Below are 21,068 nucleotides of genomic sequence, written 5' to 3' on the forward strand. Positions count from 1 at the left end.
TCTGCTGCGGGCCAAGTGGTTCCGCGCGTCCTATTGGCGGGCCCTGCTGCGGGCTGTTCGGGTTCCGGATTCCCGACTCCTCGTGGGCCGTGCGTGGTTTTCACGCGGAAACGGACGGCCGACCTCCTGGGCCCCACCCGACCCCGCCTGCCTTTTCGCTACTTCCGTTCGCACGTTTCCGCTTTCCGCCTTTTCCTTTCTCCCGTTCTCAAAATAAAAAAAATGCCTTTTCCTCTCTCCTTGCTCGTTGTAGAAAAGCAAAGGATATATGCTTCCCGCTCCAAATTTGACACGTTCCTCCGAAATTTGATGATGGATTTCGCGACAGATTCAAAAGCCTCCTATCAAAAGGGCGTCCGTTGAAGATTTTATAGAGCCTGGAGATATGCAAATGGATTATCTTTAGGATGCCCTCTAATTCTATTTGGTTTAATGCAATGAATGAGGATTTCAAAGTCACGTAACTTTTTAAGAAACTAACTCAGTTATTTTTAAATAAAAATTGTTAGAGATACCCTAATGGACAATTTGCATCTAGTAACAAGGAAAGAAAAGTTCATCGCAAAATTGGGCCTGACAATCTGACCTCAAAGTTTCCCCGCTCCGCATTGCTCTTAATTCCTCCGATAAAAACACATCGGTAACACGCCATTCTAGTTATCTTGGGTGTTTCTCTTTTCATTTCTCACCACCTAACCATGTCCATCTTCCAGGCTCGGATGCTAATGTCTGGTCCTATTTTGAAGTCACTACTATAGAACATTGCGTTACTAACGTCTCATCTTTGATGGGCCTAGAGGTCCCGGCTTGGAGCAATTCTTTTAAAAAGATTCCTTGATGCGCCGAGATAATAAAGGCAACAACGAAAAAACAAATAGAAAAAACCTTCTTAATTTTCAAAGGCTTTAGAAGTGGAGCCCTTATGAAGAGCCACATATTCAGTTTTCCTTCCATTGCAATAAACCCACAGGCTCAGATGCATCGTGGCTACTTTGTGCACGCACACAAGGACGACATTGTCCATCACTTCAACTCCTCCGGAACTGGAAAAGGAAATGGAGACCGATCAAATTGTTGTCCTGGACGGACAAGATCGATTATCGAAAAGACCAACACCACATCAGACTAGCAACATATCAGAGATGATGGCTGATTTCATGAACGATGTCGTGGTGGTGTCACGGCAGATGTCATAGGATGACTTATGTTAGGGCCAATGGACGAAGGAGGATCCGGAGGAGGGAGGACGTGATGAGAACCACGCACAAACACTAGAACACGCACACGGTTTACCCAGGTTCGGAGCCCTCTTGTTGAGGTAAAACTCATACTCCTACTTGGTTGTATTTGCCGAGATACCAAGATCTACAATGGTGCTCCTTGAGCAGTTTTCTTGAGGAAGAAGAAGAAGAAGGGAAAAACCCTAGATGACTAAGTGAAGCCCCTTTCCTAGGAGGGGTAGTGCCCCTATTTATGGACCGCCCATGTCACACTGACATGTGGACCAAAGGTTAACGTTATCTTCTACAGGCCCCGCCGAGCACGTCCTTCGGTTCCCTCGGGAGCGCACGGCAGGGGACAAAGCAGCTTTACTTTTCCTGGCACCCGGCAACACGTACAGTGACCACCCGCCGGCTTCCGTCACTGATTCTCTTTCGGTGCTTCTTTGCGCAGTCGCCTGACACCGAGACGTAAGCAACGGCTACTTTCCTGTGATAAAGAGGACGCTGCTTTACATTGCGCCATGTGATAAGGATAAGACCGTTGGCACATCTCGGCGCCGGCCGAGATCGGAGTACTTGTGCTTATCCTGCAATCACATAAGACAAGATAGAGGTGCCGGCATGTACGTGGTATGTCGGCCTGGTATTAGTTTGGCTTAAGGATGCCGGCGCACATGCTTGTGCCGGCTTTGCCTTCGTCATCTCGGCTAATATGTGCCATCTCGACCCTATCCGGGGTCATCCCCCCAACACTAGTCCCCAAAGCTGTTGCGGTCCGACAGGAAATTATGTCAGGCCACGACAGTTTCCCACAACTCAAGCCACCAACACCTAGTAGGGTTTAGCCCAGGAAATTGCCGAGACAACCCCTAGTTTTCTTAGCCGAGATCAATTGTCACGTGCTTGGGGAATTTGGAAATTAAAGGAAGATCGCAGGAAGTAAGGGTGCTCTACGGGAGGACGAGGCTTGTAACCTCGTCGCCCCGTGGCAGGGAATTGGAGAGCCCAAGGCGCAGGGGAAGATAGGGTTTTTTTTTTGGTACAACTAGATTGATTTATTCTTGCTTGCCTCATAACGATTACAGGGGGCCCTTTATACAGGGAAGACTCGACTTGACATCCAAGAAACTAATCTCTACTTTCCTAACAAACCATATATCAATATTCCTATCTTATCTCGTGCCTAACTAATTTAGGAGATGCTAATGGGATATTGTCCCTTATTTGGATACCTAGGGCTGTGCCCCTATAGGGATGTACGCCCATGACATTACACCCCCCTTTTTGAGCAGCTCGTCCTCGAGCTGCGGTGGTGGCCACGGCTGAAGTCCGAGGAGGCCCCAAGCTGATGGCCGGCCATGGCTGTCATGGTTGTGCAGCAACTTTGACTTTGGATGATGAAGCACCCATGTCCCTGCCACCTTTGGAAGAAGTGGCCTCTCCCTTGCGCCCGCGCCTGAGGGCAGGAGCCACCATATTGTTGCAGCACGTCTCACCAACTTTTCCTACGCCCGCCCCGAGAGGCGCTTCTTCCCTGTTGCTGGACAGCCAAGGCGCTTGTTGCTGCTCCTCGCAAGCTTGGCAGATTGCATTACCACCAGGGCTGGCTTTAGTTGTGTCACCCATAGGTGCGGTGATGATGAAACCAGCAGCGCCGGTGAAGGCAATGGTGATGGCGATGAGATCAGCGGTGCCGCAGCTGTTGGGGATATGGTTCTTGGCGTGGCTGCTTTCTGTTGATCCACCCACGCGCGGACCTTGGTGCAAATTGCATGCACCTTGTCGAGCGCAGCTCTAGCCTTTGCGATCGGGGCTTGTAGTTCGTCGAACGCAGCTTTAATTCTGTCGCATGTAGCTTCAAACTTGGCGGAAGGAGATAACTCTGTGGCATCAGGCGTGATGGAGATCGACTGCTCTGATACCAAATTGTCATGAACCAGGTTCACGACATGGGGGATAATGGCTTTAGGGCCTGTACGAGGTGACCATGGACCCAAGAGGCGCGACGGCGCCATGAAAGGCAGCCGCACCTCAAGGGCAAGGAGGAGGTACAACTAGATTGATTTATTCTTGCTTGCCTCATAACGATTACAGGGGGCCCTTTATATAGGGAAGACTCGACTTGACATCCAAGAAACTAATCTCTACTTTCCTAACAAACCATACCTCTACTTTCCTAACAGACCATATCTCAATATTCCTATCTTATCTCGTGCCTAACTAATTTAGGAGATGCTAATGGTATATTGTCCCTTATTTGGATACCTAGAGCTCTGCCCCTATAGGGATGTACGCCCATGACATCAGGCCACTTCGACATATCTTATCGGCATACTTACTCAACCCTGAGCCGAGATTCTTTTCTTCCTTGTTGCTGGCAGTAAAAAACTTGTTTCTGCCGACATTAGCGCCACCTGTCTCCTGTACTCTGCGCTCTGCTTAAATAACGGGAAGATAGGACCGGGAATACAGTCGGCGTGCCTTTTGAGGCGAGCGTACCGTCCCATCGGACCGTACATCCGGCAGCCATTAATTGGGGAATATCGGTTCCCACGCGGATCCTTATCCCCCCGGATTCGACGGGATTAACTGCGCCACGAGCGCAGTAACCGAGCGCACGCACCGTTAATGGGGTTGATTGCCCCCATGATCGTGCGTGGTCTTTCCGTTGGCCACGGAGATCGTGGGCGCGGAAGATATGTGCCCCATTAGTGCGTTGCGGGTATAAATAAGGGGAGGGGGCGAGGGTGAAAACTCTTCGCTTTCCCCCAACGCCCTCACTCTTCTCTGCTCTCCTCTGCTCTGTGAGCTCCGAGCTTCCCTGCTACCGCACTTCCTAGCTCCCAGCAACCAAGCTCGCCGCCGCATCCTCGCACGCGCTCGATTAGCTCTCCGCCGCCGCTTTCTTGCCCGCACGCGCCTTGCGCCACCGTCTCCTCTCCGGAAACCCTAAACCTAGATCTATTCTCCAAGCAATGGCTTCTTCGTCTCGCGATGCCGCTGCCGTCGACCCCGCTGCTCAGCACACCGAGGAGGAGACGGGCTCGGAGCGAGCCGGCTGGGAAGGGTCCGACGTTTCGTCGGCGGACATCGAGTGGCTCCGCCGCACCCGTCGGATCCCGGAGGAGGTGGAGTGCCGGATCCCCGGCGACGAGGTCGTGCCGACGCCCGAACTCGGTGAGCATGTCGTCTTTCTTGCTCACGTTGAACCAGGATTCGCTCTGCCGGCTAGCGATTTCACTAGGAAGTTCCTAGATTTCTTTGGCCTTCTACCGCACCACCTTCCGGCAAATGCCATCCTTACTCTTTCGGCATTTGTCACTTGTTGTGAAGCTTATCTCAGCCTCTGGCCTTCCATTGACTTGTGGGCCATGTACCTCATGTTCCGGCCCCAAGTCCTTCCCGACAAAGACAATCCCGACGGCGCTAAGCCCATGACTCAGTGCGGCGCCGCCACCGTCATACCCCGCCGAGGTTCAGCCTTCTCTCGGATCCAAGGTCTTGAGTCCTGCAAGAAATGGCTCAAGACTTTCTTCTACGTCAAGAACTCCTCCGACACCGAAAAGATCAATTTGCCTGGATTTGCAGTTGGCCCTCCGGAGGAGAAGAAAAACTGGAAGTACGATCCCAAGGATAGTCTTCCCGAGATCAACGAGATTCATGCCGGCATCCTCGAGCTCAATGCGAACGGGATGACGGCCGATGATCTGCTGGCGACCTTCGTGTACCGGCGGTTATGCCTGCTCCAGCGCCGGACACATAAGATGTGTTTCTATAGCGGCTAGTTTGACCATAACCGGGTATCAACTGTCCGGCTAGACAAGCTTGAAGTCCGGCGCCGAGTTAAGGCGACCGCGAAGAGGAGCTTGTCCGAGCACTGGTCCTGGGGTATGCCGACATTCAGCCGGAAGCACCGTCCGCCCCCGGTAAGTTTTTGTTTGCATGTGTCTTCTATTCTTATCCGACGTGATGATTATGACAGCTTTCATCTGATAACGACTTATCTCAACGCAACTTGATTCCTTTGTGCAGAGGTTTACCCTTCAGCGCAATGAAGATGGGAATTTCCCGGACAAACGCTTTGGGAAGGAGCGCTTGACCATCGACTAGGAAGATCCGGACTCAGAGGATCACATGCCGATTGCTCATGCCGGCCCCCGTCGCACCGAAGGTAAAGGCATTCGACATTTAGAAACACTTATCATCAAAATGCTCACGCCCGCATCAATCTGGGAACAGTTGACTCGGATGATCCCGCCGATGCCATGGCATCGGGTCCGGCGGCTGCTGCGGCGCCGGCCCGTGAAAAGTGCATCGCTGAGAAGGACCTTCCGAGGACCGTGAAGTGGAAGAAAACCGCCGGGCGGCAACCAAAGCCGAAGCCCCTGGTCGTTGGGTAAGTTTTACTGCATTTCTATCCTTGATGTCGGTTTTCTTCTTAACCATCAAGAACGTAACAAATTTTCATTCCTGCAGGGAGGCTCTGACGGCCACTCAGTCTCAGACGTGCATTGCGTCTGGGATCCCGGCAGCCCCGTCTCCGCGGGCCAAGCCAGCAACTCAGGCCACGGGAGAGACCGAGACCGCTGCAGATCCGACATCTCCCATCCGGGATGTCGGCCCGAGCATCGACACTTCGAGTGTCGCCCAAGCCGGGATGTCTGCGGCCGAGACTTCGGCAGCCGGGGCTGCTCCTTCATCGGTAGCAGCTAAGACGCAAACACAGCCGCAAGCCACGGAGGTTCCTCAACAGCTGGCGACACAGGCCCAAGGACCCCCAAGGACAGCAAACGACGTCCACACCGCCATCGCTGCCACCGCAGCCGCAAGCTACCCAACTAGTGGCTACGCAAGCTAGGAGGACTAGGAGCTCCGTCATCCCGACGGGACAAGCGCCTCCGAGTTCCTCCAGCTCGCAGTCCGTCCGGGGTAACCAGGGGGTTCCCCTTAGGACAAGCGGGCATAGCTGGGAGTTGCTCGGCCAGTTCGTGATGGACTGGAACAGCGCCGATAGCTATGAGGTGAACTCCTGCACTATGCAGACGGCACGGCAGAGCCCTCTGGTAGGGCCGGCACCTGCGGGGGCGACTCCGGAGTCCGTGTCGGCCCGGATGTTCCAGGCAAGGGTCGCCTTGTTTGAGTCCAGCCGCGCTGCTGAGGTACGAAGAATTCCTTTGAAGTTTTTTACTCTAATTCTAGTATCCATACTGCTAGTCCCTGAGGTTTAGGGTGAGTAAGAATTAGTCTGCCTGAAGCTTATCTTAGAAAACTTCAAACACTAATTCCCCGAGATTTAGGCCGGGTTTAGAATAATTGGCCTAAAGCTTAAAGACTTCAAACACTTTTTTCCCGAGATTCGGGCCGGTTTAGAATAGTTGGCCTAAAGCTTAAAAACTTCAAACACTTATTCCCCGAGATTCAGGCCGGATTTAGAATAGTCGGCCTAAAGCTGACAGGTGCTGACCTCCCACTGTAATAGGATTAACTGTGGATTACCGTTTTTTCAGTCTTGCATGAATAAGCGCACCGCCACCTTCAAGATCCTGCTGGCGAAGCATAAGAAGCTGGCGGCGGAGCACAAGGCTTTGGTAGCTGAGCACTAGAATAAGGGTAAATACATTTCCGCCGACATAGAAATTATGTCTGAGAATTAATGTACTGTGAAAACTGATACGTGATTTTGTTCACAACCGGGGACGACGCTCAAGTGTCGGAGCTCTTGAAGCGCGTCGCAGAAGTGCAAGGTATAATCTCATTCTTATCTCGGCTCCCATCCATTTTAAACTTGAGCTCTTGTAACGCACGTCTTCCAAACAGATGAGAAGGCCCGGCTGGTGGAACAGCACCGGGATGAGGTGCCCGGCTGAGGTGTAACATCCCAAAATTTTCCCATTTTGGAATGTTAAATAAAATATTTATTTTATTTTAAATATTGGTTATGGAAATATTTTGGTTGTGAAATTCCGAAGGATTTTGAATTTTTACGACTTATTTAAAATTTTTCACACCATGTTTGAATATTCAACAAATTATACAACATGGTTGAGAGATTTATGTAAGTTCAAAGTATTGTATTTGGACCCATTTGCATCTTATCAGTTTATATGGAATTTTTTTATCTTAGTAAATCCTATTTTCTTTTTGAAGGATTTATTAACATCCCAAGTTTCCAAATTTGGATGCAATGACCAACTGAGAGCATCGTTGGAATTTGTGAATCGATTATAAATGCTTCCAACATTTATTTAAATGTTAAAGAGAGGGAATAATTTGACTTTCCTGGTTATAAGACTGGAAACATATTCAATGTTCACCCATGTTTTCTTGATTTTTATTTTGTCATGTTCGTTTTGTTTTCGAGAACAAGTTATCAAATATTCGAGAAGAGGATAACGCGACATTCTCATGTGCAAATGTTATACCAACATTTATTCCATCGTTGAGAGTGGGATAACGTGACTTTCCAAATATATATAGTTGGAGCATTTGCAATGGTCTACGAAATGTGTGATTTGGTGTTATAAATCTATTTGGGAATCTATTTAACCATATAAATATTATAAGATTTTATTTGGAGTCCAACCCAATCGAGTATTTAGCTAAGGAAGGGTTTTAGTGGAAAGTATGCCAACCCAATATTTTATTGGAGTTTAAACTAGTTTATGAAACAAAGGTTTCATAATAGATTTCAAAATCTATTTTATTTATTATTTATAAAGCCCTAATGGCATTTATATAAGCAAAAGTATTTTTACTTATTTTATTTTGAAAGGATTCAAGTCCCAAAAGCTCACACTTTGGAGGATTTGAATTTACATAACAGCATTGACTTCCTCTCCCGCCTGCGCTGACTTTGCTTATCAGTCGGCTCCGTGATAAAGATCATGTAGCTCTGGTGGTGCTCCTTGTACTCATTTCTTCTGGCATATTCGGGTACCTTGGTCTTCCACCTGGTTGACAGCATTGTTCGTCGGAGGGGGTCCCTGGATCTGGGCGTTAGCGCCTGTGAGCGGCGGGGGAGGGGGCAGCCGACTTGCCTCGCCCTTCTCAGCCCGTTGCATCCAGCTGCATTGCCGAGTTGTGTGATTCGCCGGTTTGCTGGGGTTAGTCGTGTGAAAACGACAAGGCTGATCCAGCATCATCTCGAACGTGTACTTCTACTTATCTTGCCAGGGCTTCTTTTGCTCTCCCTTCTTGGCCCACTGCTGATTCCCAGTCTTTCGACGCTGGCTAAAGCCGGCATCAAGTTGATCTTGAATTGCAGCGACATGGGCTGGCCCGTACCGGTAATCCGGCCTGTCGTCCCTTCTCTTATTGCGGTGATCTTGATGATCATTCCTCCGGAATGCCCCAGCAGGATTGTATGTCGGCTGCTCTCTTTGCGGTTCTGCCGGCATCAGTGATGGCTGAGTCGGGTCACCGAGCGCATACATGTCGGCGATCTTGATCATTTCGGACAGAGTGGCCGCCATTTCTCTTTGCAGCTTCTGCCATAACATGTTGTCATGTCGGCATTCTTGAGCAAACCACGCTATGGCCTGCGATTTCACTATCCCTTCACAGAAGTTGCGGAGGTTGTTCCATCTCGTCAGATAATCCCGGTCAGTCTCGTTGTCCCTTTGCTTGCACATGGACAGCTGCTGAGGGCGATTAGGCCTCTTGTAACTGCTGGTGAAATTGCTGACAAAAGCTTCTTCAAAGTCTATCCAGCAATTGATGCTGCCTTTCGGCAAATTGTTCAGCCAGACCCTGGCCGGCCCTACCAGCATCTGGGGTACATAGCGTACCGCCCATCTGCGATTGCCGCCTGCCACATGCACCGCAGTGACTTAGTCTTCCAACCAATCTTCCGGCTTAGTACGGCCATCATATGTTCTCGTACCCCTGGGCAACTGAAAACCCTAGGCTGGTGTCTCCCTCATGATCCGGTGTGCGAAACAACGCGGTCCCGGAGGGCCTTGTTCTTCGAAAAGCTCCGACAGATAGATTCTGTTGAGCCGATGCCGGGCATCCAGCGGCGACACTTACCTGTTCCCTACCTGGGCTCCGAGCGGGCCGATATTATCACGTTCTAGCCTGAGATAACCTTCATCACCGATGGCCGAGTACCCGTCATCGTAACGGTCTGGCCGGCGATCTTCACCTCGATACAGGGGGTGGCGCCCGACACACTGCTGTCTGCAGCAGTATTGGGTGCCGGACCCCGAGGTTGGTGTCCATGACCGGCCGAGCGACGCTCTTGCTGGTCTCGGCGATTGTTGCCGAGACGCAGACCACTTTCGATGTCATCAACTCTCCTGACCATTTCTTTCTCGGCCAAGGCCAGATCATAGCGCTCTAATCGCTTATCTCGGCCTGAGTTGACACTCTTGTCTCTCTTGCCACAAGGCGAGGAGGCTTGTTTGTCAACCCGACCATCAGCGCCCGCGGCCGAGTGAATGACTTGAGATGCACCAGGCTTGCCGTGCACCCTCATCTATGCCTCATTCTGCTCGTTAGCTGTGCGGAGCAACTCCTTTACGCGCAACTGCTACAATCGGAGCGCCTCTCCCGTGAGATTTGGCAACTCTTCTGCTGCAGCCTCGGCGGCCCTGAGATTTTTAACAGGGGTGTTGTATTTCGGCTTCAGTGCCAAGGCAAAACTTGCCGACACCGCGATCATCCCCCTTCCATCTCTAGCTATCTCGGCGTTCAGGTTCCTGCCACGGTTACGCACTTTCCAAACTCGACAAGGGTTAGTCAATGCGGTAGAATTGAGACCATGTGCTTTGTTATACTCACGAAGCGAAATATCAAGCTCTTGCTGAGCACGAGCCACGTCGACAGCTTCTTGCAGCAGTTTCTGGCGCACCAACTCCAACTCAGCCTGCAGCTGGGCCGGGTTAGCGTTTGACACCACCGACGCGGTCAGCCGTTTGATGGCGGCCTAGAGCTGAGCCGGCTTTGGCGGCAGAGCTGACGTGCCGGCTTGAGCAACTATGTTCTCCGGCTTCTCCATGGGAAACTTTGCCGTTCTGCCGGATTTGCTTGGGACCGTGCCACTCTCGGCAGCGCCCTTGCCAGCATCACCGCCATGAGCCGTCACCATGACCTCCTCACGGTCAGCGGGGCAGTCGACATGCCGGCCGCGAACCGTGCAGACGGTGGGGGGATCTTCGGCCACCACCATATGCTCGGGGTACCTGCAAGTACTGTCAGTGGCGACATAAACCTCATGCATGGCAAAGTTGATGAAACGGCCTGCGCGGGGAAACGGTGCGTTGTTGAAGCAGCCGGCGTTGTTGTCGATGAAGCCCAGAGAGCCGAATCTCTGGACCAAACCGGAGACCACGCGCTCTCCGGTGATGAGGAAGCTTCCCGTCCAGATGAAAATTCCAGCCAGCGCCGTTGCTGGCCCCACGGTGGACGCCAACTGTCATGGTGGTGTCACGGCAGATGCCATATGATGGCTTATGTTGAGGCCGATGGACGAAGGAGGATCCGGAGGAGGGATGACGTGATGAGAAACACGCACAAACACTAGAACACACACACGGTTTACCCAGGTTCGGAGCCCTCTTGTTGAGGTAAAACTCATACTCCTGCTTGCTTGTATTTGCCGAGATACCAAGATCGACAATGGTGCTCCTTGAGCAGTTTTCTTGAGGAGGAAGAAGAAGAAGAAGAAGGGGAAAACCCTAGATGACTAAGTGAAGCCCCTCTCCTGGGAGGGGTAGTGCCCCTATTTATGGACCGCCCACGTGACACTGACATGTGGACCAAAGCTTAATGTTATCTTCTACGGGCCCCGCCGAGCACGTCCTTCGGTTCCCTCTGGAGCGCACGGCAGGGGACAAAGCAGCTTTACTTTTCCTGGCGCCCGGCAACACGTACAGTGACCACGCGCCGGCTTCCGTCACTGATTCTCTTTCGGTGCTTCTTTGCGCAGTCGCCTGATACCGAGACGTAAGCAACGACTGCTTTCCTGTGATAAAGAGGACGCTGCTTTACATTGCGCCATGTGATAAGGATGAGACCGTTTGCACATCTCGGCACCGGCCGAGATCGGAGTACTTGTGCTTATCCTGCAATCACATAAGACAAGATAGAGGTGCCGGCATGTACGTGGTATGCCATCCTGATATTAGTTTGGCTTAAGGATGCCGGCGCACATGCTTGTGCCGGCTTTGCCTTCGTCATCTCGGCTAATATGTGCCGTCTCGTCCCTATCCGGGGTCATCCCCCGACAAACGATGATGTGTTCTCGTATTAGATATGCAAGAAAATTGTGTTATAGTTGAATGCATGAACTACTAGAGTATATGCATGAATTTTTTGTGCAAGTCGGTTTAAAGAGGCAGGCATGTATGGAGTATATCGTATGCAACTATGCAAGAGATGTATGCATCGAGCAATTTTCGGAAAAATTACAATGTATGTTTTGTACTGAGGATTTTAACACTTTATTTTGTTTGAAATTCATGCTATTACTCAGGTCTGCGGTTGAAGCGATAAATATATTTCGTTCTAAAGTAAGTTTTTTTTAGGGAAGTTCTCTAAAGTAAGTACCATGAAAACCCTAATAAATACCCGGGCTAGAAGAGGAGTTCTTGACGAGCACGGTTCGGCCCACGCTACAGCGAGAGAGGATCCAAAACCCCGACCGGCGAGACTTACAGAAAGGTTCCAGAAAGCCCCTCCAGAGCGTTCGCCGTTCTTCTTCCGCCCTTCGTCTGATTGTCTCGCTCGCTCTCTGTGTCAGATGTCTCCGATGTCCAATCGAAGCAGAGGCGCGATTGCCGAGGCAGGGGCACCGCCGGCGATGCCTCCGCCGCTCCGGACCGTGCACCTGCGCCGGTCGGAGCCGGAGTCGGGGACGGAGACGGCGGCGGCGGCGATCACGGTGGAGGGAGGCGAAGGGGTGGACCTCGCGCGGGTGGGCCGCGCGCTGGGGCTGGACCCGGCCACCGTCCGCCTCAACGGCTACTACCTCAGCCGCGTCTACGGCGGGTACGTCTCCTTGGCGGTCAAGTGGCGCGCGCTCATCGACTTTTTCGACGCGCGCGGCCTGCCCGCGGGCGCCCACCCCGCCGCGGCCGTCGCCGTCCAGGGCACGCCTTTGCCCCCGAGCCCAGGTGCGCCTTCTCTCCTATGCTTCTGCTCTGTGATTACTAGGAGTACTATTTTTCATCGCGCTCGTCTCGTGCTGCCGTGCTCTGGAGGAGCCGCGAGTTCTCGATTATGCTGGCACTAGACAGCAACAGAAGCGCAGATTGCATGTCTGATCTGTGACATTTGCGGATATGCAAGCTACATTGTGCAATGCAGATGTCAAGCAGCGACCTTTGGTCTCTGATTCTCTGATACTTGATTTTTTTAGTCAAGTTTCAAATCAATATCAGTAGACAATAGTAGCAACCGATTTGAGCAAACCGGAGGCAGTTAGATTAGGAATGAGTAGGGTATATCAATTATCACCAAAGGGTATTCAGATTTTTAACTGCTCAGTTCCTTGCCAATATTTTTGTGGTCATATGAATCAGTACCTAGGAGTATATATTTAGTGCTACAAATGTGCTGTTGTGTCAATAGGAGTACTACACTGCAAGAAACTTATTACAAAGGAATATTTTTTTAAATGGTCTGAATCTTCAAATGATATTTCTGTTAGAGCCTAGAGATCGCCGGTCCGCAAAGCGGAAGTCCGGATTGGAGACTGGAAATTGCTCCAAGAGGCTCCAAGACAACAGTTCGACTCTGTCAAAATCTGGCTTAGACCTACTCAGCGATGATATCACCCTTGGATTGAAGAGAAGACTCAGATTAGACGAGACTACTCCATCTAAGAAGATTAAACAACATGAGTGCAGCTCAGGTGAGTTACAACTCACAGATCTCTCCGAATCTTAACTAATGATTAGTATTCATAAATACACTGTAACATACTCTGTAATCTGAACGCTGTTTGGTTATTCCTGCATTGCATGATCGATCGATGGAGCAGAAACACAGCAGCCAGTCAAATTTTCTTGCAGCTTCATCAACGGGCACAGGAAGCGACCACGGGATGAGGAGATAGCTACCTCACTCTCATGCAAGAGAGTCAGGTGATGCTGATCTATCTGGCAAATCGGGACTTTAGTTTCACAAGTCATGGTTACTTGAAACAATTGTTAGAGCTATGCTGAAGTAGTGATTCACCATTATGGCCTTGGCCTTGTAGTTTGGTCTGGAACCTTAGTTCCAGGTTTGGATATAATGCTAGCTGTAACAGTTGTTAGATGGTGTATTTCTTATTTACATATGTGTTCCATATGATGCAAAAACTGCAAATGTACTTTGTGTGAACATAATAATAATGGTTGGTGGATGGTGTAAATTTTGCTTGCAAATTGTACTGCCGGTGAATGCCAATCAGTGCATTTGCTGCATGGTACTAACACCTAAAAATATTTTTTTGTTTAGAAGAAATATACTTATCAATTAGTACAACAACTGCTGCATTTTTATGTGATCTATGCTTGTATGTTCAGCCAGGGGTAACTTGATACTACCAGCAGCCAAGTATGACTATACCCATGTAAATTCTTCAGGAATATCAGCCAGCAGCACTGATGAAGAATTACAAATTGGAGTACATGATAGTTACACAAGACAAAAGAAGAGGCAATACAAGATATCAGCCAGAAATTATAATTGTGCATGTGCATACTTTTGAGCTTTGCATGTAAATAGCTGAGGAGCACATATAAAACTGAACAAAAGCAAGTTAAGTTTTTAGGAGCAAAGCATTGAACAGAAGACAAACTACATCTCTTGATAATTACAGTTAACAGAGAATTTACACAACACATGAGGCAAGAAAAGCCTCATTCTAGGAAATAAGATTACAAGAGCAGAGCTACAACCAAGGTGCCGGTTAATCGGTCTGCACTCTTAAGACTATTATGACCTTGCATCTTCAAACAAAATACACACGGCAAAACACAGCAATTGATACCTGATGTCTGACTGCAAGTTCACAGCAACCAAGAATGTAACTCCATTTGAAGCTTTCACGTGGAAGTGTGAAGGATGGAACCAGCAGAGTAAGATAGAGACGCCAGTTACCACTGGAGAAGTTCAACTATTCTTCCCTTGTGATTCAACAATGCCATCAACTCCCGTCCAACATTTTCTTTCCTTCGTGTACCACCAGGGTAAACTTCCAATGCAATTTCCGATTCAGCATATCTTATTTTCCCCAAACTCCAAAAGATTTAGTGGAACACGTGGCTGGCACAAATAGAACAGCATTGTGCCACTCATTGCATCTAGGATATTTCATTCTTCAAGTTCCTTAGCGACAAAAGACTTATCTCTTGAGAAAAATGGTCCTTCCAGTCGGAGAGAGAAGCAAATGGAAGTAAGCCAGTGAAGGATGGAATAATAAGCAGCAGCACAGCATAAAATATGCACCGGCGAACCCAGTATGGGAACAAAACAACCTCCTTGCTGCCTGTTATTGAAATAGGACCATGAAGAATGCGATACAAAACAGACGGATAACAATTTCCGAGTAAATGGATGAAACAAAGGACCTCCCAGCATATGACCCAGGTGTTCCCGTCGCCACCTAGAGTGTTGGTGCAAAACCTTCCGGCAAAGCCACAAATAACTCCCAATAAAATGAAATTGAAAGTTATAGGCATACTTGATCCAGTCACTGCAGAACGCTGGAATGCTAACCAAGCTATTGCCACAATCATTACTATGCCAAAGCACATACGTGTTGCTGCTATTAGATGACATCTGATAAACAGCCACCCAGATTTGAAGTTTGACACTGAACTTGGCACCCACCACGATTTAGATCCCTGCACGAGAGGGGAGAAAAGAGTGGGATAAGTTTTTTGTTACTAAAGAGACTTGACATCGTATATATTCATCAATGAAGTAGATGAACATACTCTTGACGCGACCGAACAAGCTGCTGTAACATCAGTTATCCGTTGATATGAATAGGTGTAAGTCCCATAAGCAAAACATGCTGACATAATTACCACTGCACTAACAAGAAAATCGATAAGTGTCCTGAGGATCTGTGCATCCCTTGTGTCCTGCATCTGAGTCTTGAATTTCTCCCCTTGGAAGGAAGCTTTCTGAAATCCGAAAGATAATTTAATCTTCTCTAACATGTGTGTGTAGGAGCTGAGAGCTAATTGAGATTGTTTCAGTTGCAGCTTTCTCATGTTAAGTCCAATCTCGTACTCCTTGAGCTCGTTCGAGCGAGCTTGCTCCTTCACCGATCTCTCAAATGTATTAAGAATGCACTGATCAGCTTCACGAGAGGAGCTGCTAGAAGCAAGATCAGCCAGCTGCTGGTTGTCTCTGGTGCAAACAACAAGCTGCCTTTGTACTGAATTTGTAATGTCCTGATTGACTTCATTTATATGGTTTCTTGAATGAGGAGTGCTCAAGTTGCCTACAGCTGCAGAGCATTCATGCTTAAATGAACATTCGGTGATAGGAGTTCTCTCGTGGACAGGTATCTCATTAATACGATGAAGCGTCCTCAATGTGCTGCTAAATGAATTCTCAAAATTTCTTATGAAACTGTCAAACCTGTCACCATAGGTCTATAAAGATGATAAGGAAAAATATATAATGAATGTTAATAGAAAATGAGCTCCAACAATAAAGACAGCCAGGCTTACATTTGTCAAAGATTCTTTCACTGCTGAGGTACAGATCTGCATTTTGAATTCGAGCCAATTTCAGAAAACTTCTTATTGGCGGGGTTTACAGAGCTTATCATCAAACAGAAAGCATACCTCGGAAAGGATGACTGGATGTAATGTTTGTCCTGAACCATCGTTTGTATTCATAACCTGCGACCAAGGAACATAACTCCTTATCACCCTGACTAATAGAGTTAACCGTTGTACAAAATGAGAAAAAAATGTGCAGATTTATACTGGTGAATACAAGATATCCTTTACGAGAGCCAGGGATGAAGAGACAACGAACTGTGAGAAAGCATACAAAATTTTGATGTATTGGAAAGGAGGGGAATAGGAGGAAGGGTTCCAGATCTGAGTATATGAAAGATATGGAAAATTGGAAATGAGTAATAATGTTAATTTTGTAGCAAGTACTCCCTCCGTCCCAAAATCAGTGACATGGATTTGTATACGAATTCCACGTTCCACGTCACTTATTTTGGGACGGAGGGAGTAGAAGATGTTTTACTGAATGGGCAAGGCCTATTCAGTGTGGACAAGCACTAGACTTGCATAAGAAAGTTAAGCTCAACCCTCTCGCCAGTCTTATTCATAATCAACTACTTCCTCTGTCCAACAAAGGATGTCTCAACTTTGACTAAATTTGAATGCATCTATACACTAAGTCATGTCTAGATACATCCAAATTTTGACCAACTTGAGACATCTTTTGTTGGATGGAGGGAGTATGATTCTCAGCATTATACCCTTATTCTATTTTGCAGTTATTTGCAAAAAAAAAGTTTCCAATTATCCTTCAAATGGCTACGCCAAAAGTCCACCACTATTTTGCTCCATGATCTACACTTAACAGTGCAAACATTTGTAAAATTATATCGTTGAAGAGGAGGTTTTCCAGTACAAGTACAAATGTGCATACTTCGCCAACAAAAAGATCATGGTACTATATACTGACTGAACAGAAGGGCGTTCCATCACATGAAGCACGGAATCAAGAATTCATCCATGGTGTAAAAGAAGCACGGAACCGGAAACTAGAATGCTAACACAGATGCTAGGCCCCACGCAATCACGCACCGACGAAAAAATCGGTACTTCTTGTCTTCTGTGTCACAAGACGAGTATGAGGGAAAAAAGCAAAGCACCGGGCAGCACCTACCCGCGCGATGACGGCCGCGAACGACATCCCCAGGGGCAGCGCGAGGTCGTCCTGTGTGCCTCCATTGCCTCCGCCGTCGCCGTCGCCGCCCCGCGAAGCCAGGGAAGGCGCCGGACCCGGTCGCCGGCGCCGAAGCAGGCGGAGCCGGACCCCCTTGCGCGGGCGGGAGCCGGACGAGGAGGCCGAAGACGAGGACGCGGCGGCGAGGTGGGGCCCGTCCATCTCGGAGGGGAAGAATGGTGGGTCCCGCAGAGCAGAGAGTATTAAATGGGGGTCGTTCTTGTTCGGCGATCTGGCCACGACGGATTGGGATGGGGAAGATGGAGACGATGAGGCGTGGGAACGAACAAATATATATAGAGTATTTTTTTTTTGAGCGGAGGGAACGAACAAATATAAAACGGCTCTGTGGATTGGGCTGCCGTTGCAGTCTTGGGCCGGAGAAATGGGCCTACGGGAGCGGTTCGAACGTGCAACAAGAACAAAATAAAATTTGGAGATGCGGGGTATCGATCCCCGTACCTCTCGCATGCTAAGCGAGCGCTCTACCATCTGAGCTACATCCCCTCTTAACAACAACTGAGAGCTTTATATTATAAATTATCAAATTATGCTGAATTCTGTAGCAAGCACACAACCACTTGTGAAACAACCGTAAAAGGGACAGGCAGATCAGACCATGCGTCAAGGGATGCTCGTAGGTATGGTGTGCAGCCTGCAATTAGGGTTTCGTGATGTGTGTGGAGTTTGTAAGTTGTTCGTGGCTCTGTCCGTTCCTTCTTAATGAAAAATGGTGTGTGCTCTTGCATGATTCTTGAAAAAAAAAAGGATCTGGCCATGCATTCAAGCCACATGTCCACGTTCTCTAGAAAGACTCACTTCTTTGTAGGGTAACTAGGCCAAGCTAGCCTGAACCAATTTATTGAAAAATCAAGGAGTTATTTACAAGAATAAAAGCAAAGGAATATACAAGCAAAAAAAATGACAACCTAGAAGCTAGCTAGGTGAGAAAGCATAATCCCAAGTCCGCAAAAATAGTTTTGGGAGGCAATCATGAACAACGGTGCCGTGACCTTATCAAAAGATCGTCGGAACTACAATGTCTTAGAGATATTGTCCGCAAAGACGTTTGATTGTATCACAAGATGATGGAAGATCCGAAGTACTTCCATTGCGTCCCAAACTGAGCAGACCGAGGAACAACGGAGGAGTATATCTGGCATTGATTCCGTGAGAGGACAAAAAGGGTAAGCATCGGAGTTGGCAATGCGACTCTTACACTAACATCCATTTGTAAGCAACATTTGCTGTTTTGTAAGCCCCAAAATAATGCAACGGTGATCGGGAGAGTAATTTTTCCAAACCACAGCGAAGACTCACTTCTACCCCCCCCCCCTCATGTATACTCCCTCCGTCCCATATTAAGTGACTTTTCTATTACATATATCTAGACGCTTTTAGGCATAGATACATCCATATTTAGGCAAATTTGAGTCACTTAATATGGGACGGATTTAGTATAAGTTATAGACTTTATTGTTTATCTTTTTTCGTACACATGCAAAAGGCAACTCCCCTACCATCAAATCCAATGAACGTGAGACAGAATTGCTTCAAATTCATTTTGTTTGAGAAACAATGAGAAATTGTCGGCTTTGTTTCCACCTCTAACCTCATGTAATTTTGGTGTTATTATAAACTTATGAACAAATTTATGGGGTTATCGATATTATCAAAAGTGGGGCTTCCATTGCGCACATCAGCGGTTTTAGTAATTATACTCATCATAGATCAATTTTCATGTCCTTGATTTTGTGCTCATTGCACCCTGACAAAAATCTTTCCACATGCCATCATTATTAATGGGATTCGAATTTTCACTTTTGTCCACGGAGTCTTAATACGTACGCTAGGATTACTGTGTCATAGCCATCTGATTTCAATTGAAATAAATTTGTACCAGAGGCAGTTTGATATATACTTTGATCATTATTTGTGGATTTAGTTGCTTCAAAACATGTCCAAATCACACACACACAAAATCAGGGGAGTGCTAAAATAGACAAGTCCGTAGATTAATAATCATAATGAGGCCCTTGCAAGGGTCGCGCCGTTTACAGAATCGGAAGAACAACAAGAAGAAAAATCACACCGAAGAACACAATGGATCGATCGACGCGGCCACACGCGCATGCAGCACATACGAGGCGATCGAGGCTTAATTAATCAACGCAGAGCAGCATATATACGCACGCACGCGCATGCGCCGGCTAATTACGTGCGTAGCGCTCTTCGACGATCGACCGGGAACGATTGATCGGGAATGAATGAAGGAAGGAATGGATCAGATGCCGCCGGCCGCGCCGCTGCCGCGGCTGCCGCCTTTGCGCTCCGAGTCGGCGCTGTTCATGCTGAAGCTGTTGAGCGAGCGGCCCCCGGCGTAGTTCATGCTGAAGCTCTTCTTGCGGGCGCCGGCGTAGCCATCGGCGGCCTCCACGGGCGCCGCGCTGTAGCTCAGCAGAAGAAGCCCGAGAAGGGCCAGGCCCAGCAGGGTCACGCGCAGCTCGCTGCCGTTGTTGCTGTTCCTCGCGCCCGCCATTGCTGCCGATCTCACGATATGCTCCTCCTCCTCCTGCGAAGCTAGCAAGAACGTACCTGTCCAAGGCCGGTCGATCGATGGACGGCTGCGGATTGCGTGCGCGGATCGGAGGGTGGTGGTTTATTGTTTATTGCGGTCGATCGATCGAGCGAGCGAGCGAGCGAGCTCGGTGGGGTGGAGGAAGGAGGGAGGCCGTTCGTGGGGATTTATAGTGGGCGAGAGAGAGGGGGGCTGGTGGGGAGAGGATTCAGGGGAAGCGTTCATGTTCTTGCGGTGTTGCATGACTGTAGGCTGTAGCAGCCGAATTAGTTAAGCACAAGATCTTCCACACGCAAGCTGCATGATATATCTATGGTAAATTTCGGAAAACCACGCTTTTTGAGGCATGCGTTTTGCCGAACCACAATTAGCGCAGAAACGTCCGCAGTACCACACATTTTGAGTCAGTTTGCATCAATCCGCCCGAAACCGGGTGATTTGGCGGTTTGACTTGATTTCTTATAGGTGGGGCCCACCTGTCGGATGCCACAACGGTATTGACCCGACATGCTAGCCCTGCTAATATATAACAGCCGAATATACATCTCTTGAGAAAACATGATTCGTTCTATTTTTATACTTCCTACGATTCATATTAATTATCTCAAATTTGTCCAAATATGGATGTATCTATGTCTAAAAGGTGTCTAGATACATGTAATAATTTGACAAGTAATATGGATCGGAGGGAGTATATATTAACAAAGCATGATAAATCGAAACAGAAAACAAAGCCAACAACAAAGGTTCCCCGTAAAACTAAAAGCTACATCAAGGTTCTTGAGAGTAGAGCACATATCATCTCTGACTCTTTAGTCTTCTTCGTGATATTAGTCTACCTTTCTGAATAGGAGACCGTAGAAGGCCAAACCCCCACAAGTCGAACTAACTGCATAGACTTTGGAGAGCCACATGAGCCGCTCAACCCAACGAGATTCGAACCTAATTTCAATATATTGTGATCGCGACACACCACACACGAGACATGCTTCCAAAACATTATCTCATAGGCAAACTGACGAGAAACAAGATCAAACCCCCCCATATACGAGTCGTGAGATTCACAAATTCCATAAAGTAGATAGGGATAAATATGTGTACTTCGATCAAATGACCTTTATTAAATTTCTATTTTTACGAGAGAGATCTATGGTTAGTTTCAATATCAACCTATTTTTACTTTATTTATTATTGAACCAATAGAACATGTTCTCTTTTTTTCATTCTGAATTTTGGAAATAAAATCTTCTCTTCTGTCGCTGTTTCTCTGACATGATGAATGCGAGTACTGGGGATCGACTCTCTGTTCTAAAACACTACTACAGTTCGGCGTGGCGAATTTCAGC

At 48.2% G+C, this 21,068-nt stretch overlaps 4 protein-coding genes and 1 non-coding gene across 7 annotated transcripts; 2 read left to right on the forward strand and 3 right to left on the reverse strand.

The window, feature by feature from the left end:
• Positions 1-5,488: 5,488 nt before the first annotated feature.
• On the forward strand, positions 5,489-6,081 carry LOC104583365 (translation initiation factor IF-2-like). Its single transcript, XM_010235280.1, has 2 exons — positions 5,489-5,619; positions 5,700-6,081. The coding sequence occupies exons 1-2, from the start codon at positions 5,489-5,491 to the stop codon at positions 6,079-6,081; spliced, it is 513 nt and encodes a 170-aa protein (XP_010233582.1).
• Positions 6,082-11,729: 5,648 nt separating this feature from the next.
• On the forward strand, positions 11,730-13,581 carry LOC100844251. 2 transcript variants are annotated; one of them, XM_014898822.2, is made up of 4 exons: positions 11,807-11,885; positions 11,965-12,337; positions 12,874-13,077; positions 13,207-13,581. In XM_014898822.2, exons 2-4 carry the CDS (start codon positions 11,965-11,967, stop codon positions 13,311-13,313), a joined length of 684 nt encoding a protein of 227 aa, XP_014754308.1. In that variant the 5' UTR covers positions 11,807-11,885; the 3' UTR covers positions 13,314-13,581. The 2 variants fall into 2 exon arrangements, with proteins under 2 accessions (XP_024315837.1, XP_014754308.1); XM_024460069.1 differs by having other exon boundaries at positions 11,730-12,337.
• Positions 13,582-13,951: 370 nt separating this feature from the next.
• On the reverse strand, positions 13,952-17,425 carry LOC100844551 (protein CPR-5). Of its 2 annotated transcripts, XM_024460068.1 has the most exons (6): positions 17,226-17,425; positions 17,085-17,194; positions 16,016-16,072; positions 15,899-15,934; positions 15,152-15,820; positions 13,952-15,058 (listed from the first exon to the last, which is right to left on the reverse strand). In XM_024460068.1, exons 2-6 carry the CDS (start codon positions 17,109-17,111, stop codon positions 14,516-14,518), a joined length of 1,332 nt encoding a protein of 443 aa, XP_024315836.1. In that variant the 5' UTR covers positions 17,112-17,194; positions 17,226-17,425; the 3' UTR covers positions 13,952-14,515. The 2 variants fall into 2 exon arrangements, with proteins under 2 accessions (XP_024315836.1, XP_003564934.1); XM_003564886.4 differs by having other exon boundaries at positions 17,085-17,425.
• A 153-nt stretch (positions 17,426-17,578) lies between these two features.
• TRNAA-AGC lies at positions 17,579-17,651 on the reverse strand. Its single transcript has one exon. It is a non-coding gene; the product is annotated as a tRNA-Ala (tRNA).
• A 1,475-nt stretch (positions 17,652-19,126) lies between these two features.
• LOC100845587 lies at positions 19,127-19,849 on the reverse strand. The gene has a single exon (XM_003567356.3). The coding sequence runs from the start codon at positions 19,681-19,683 to the stop codon at positions 19,429-19,431; it is 255 nt and encodes an 84-aa protein (XP_003567404.1). The 5' UTR covers positions 19,684-19,849; the 3' UTR covers positions 19,127-19,428.
• Between the last annotated feature and the right edge of the window lie 1,219 nt (positions 19,850-21,068).

This window comes from Brachypodium distachyon, chromosome 2 (assembly GCF_000005505.3).
Source record: "Brachypodium distachyon strain Bd21 chromosome 2, Brachypodium_distachyon_v3.0, whole genome shotgun sequence".
NCBI classification, from domain to species: domain Eukaryota; kingdom Viridiplantae; phylum Streptophyta; class Magnoliopsida; order Poales; family Poaceae; genus Brachypodium; species Brachypodium distachyon.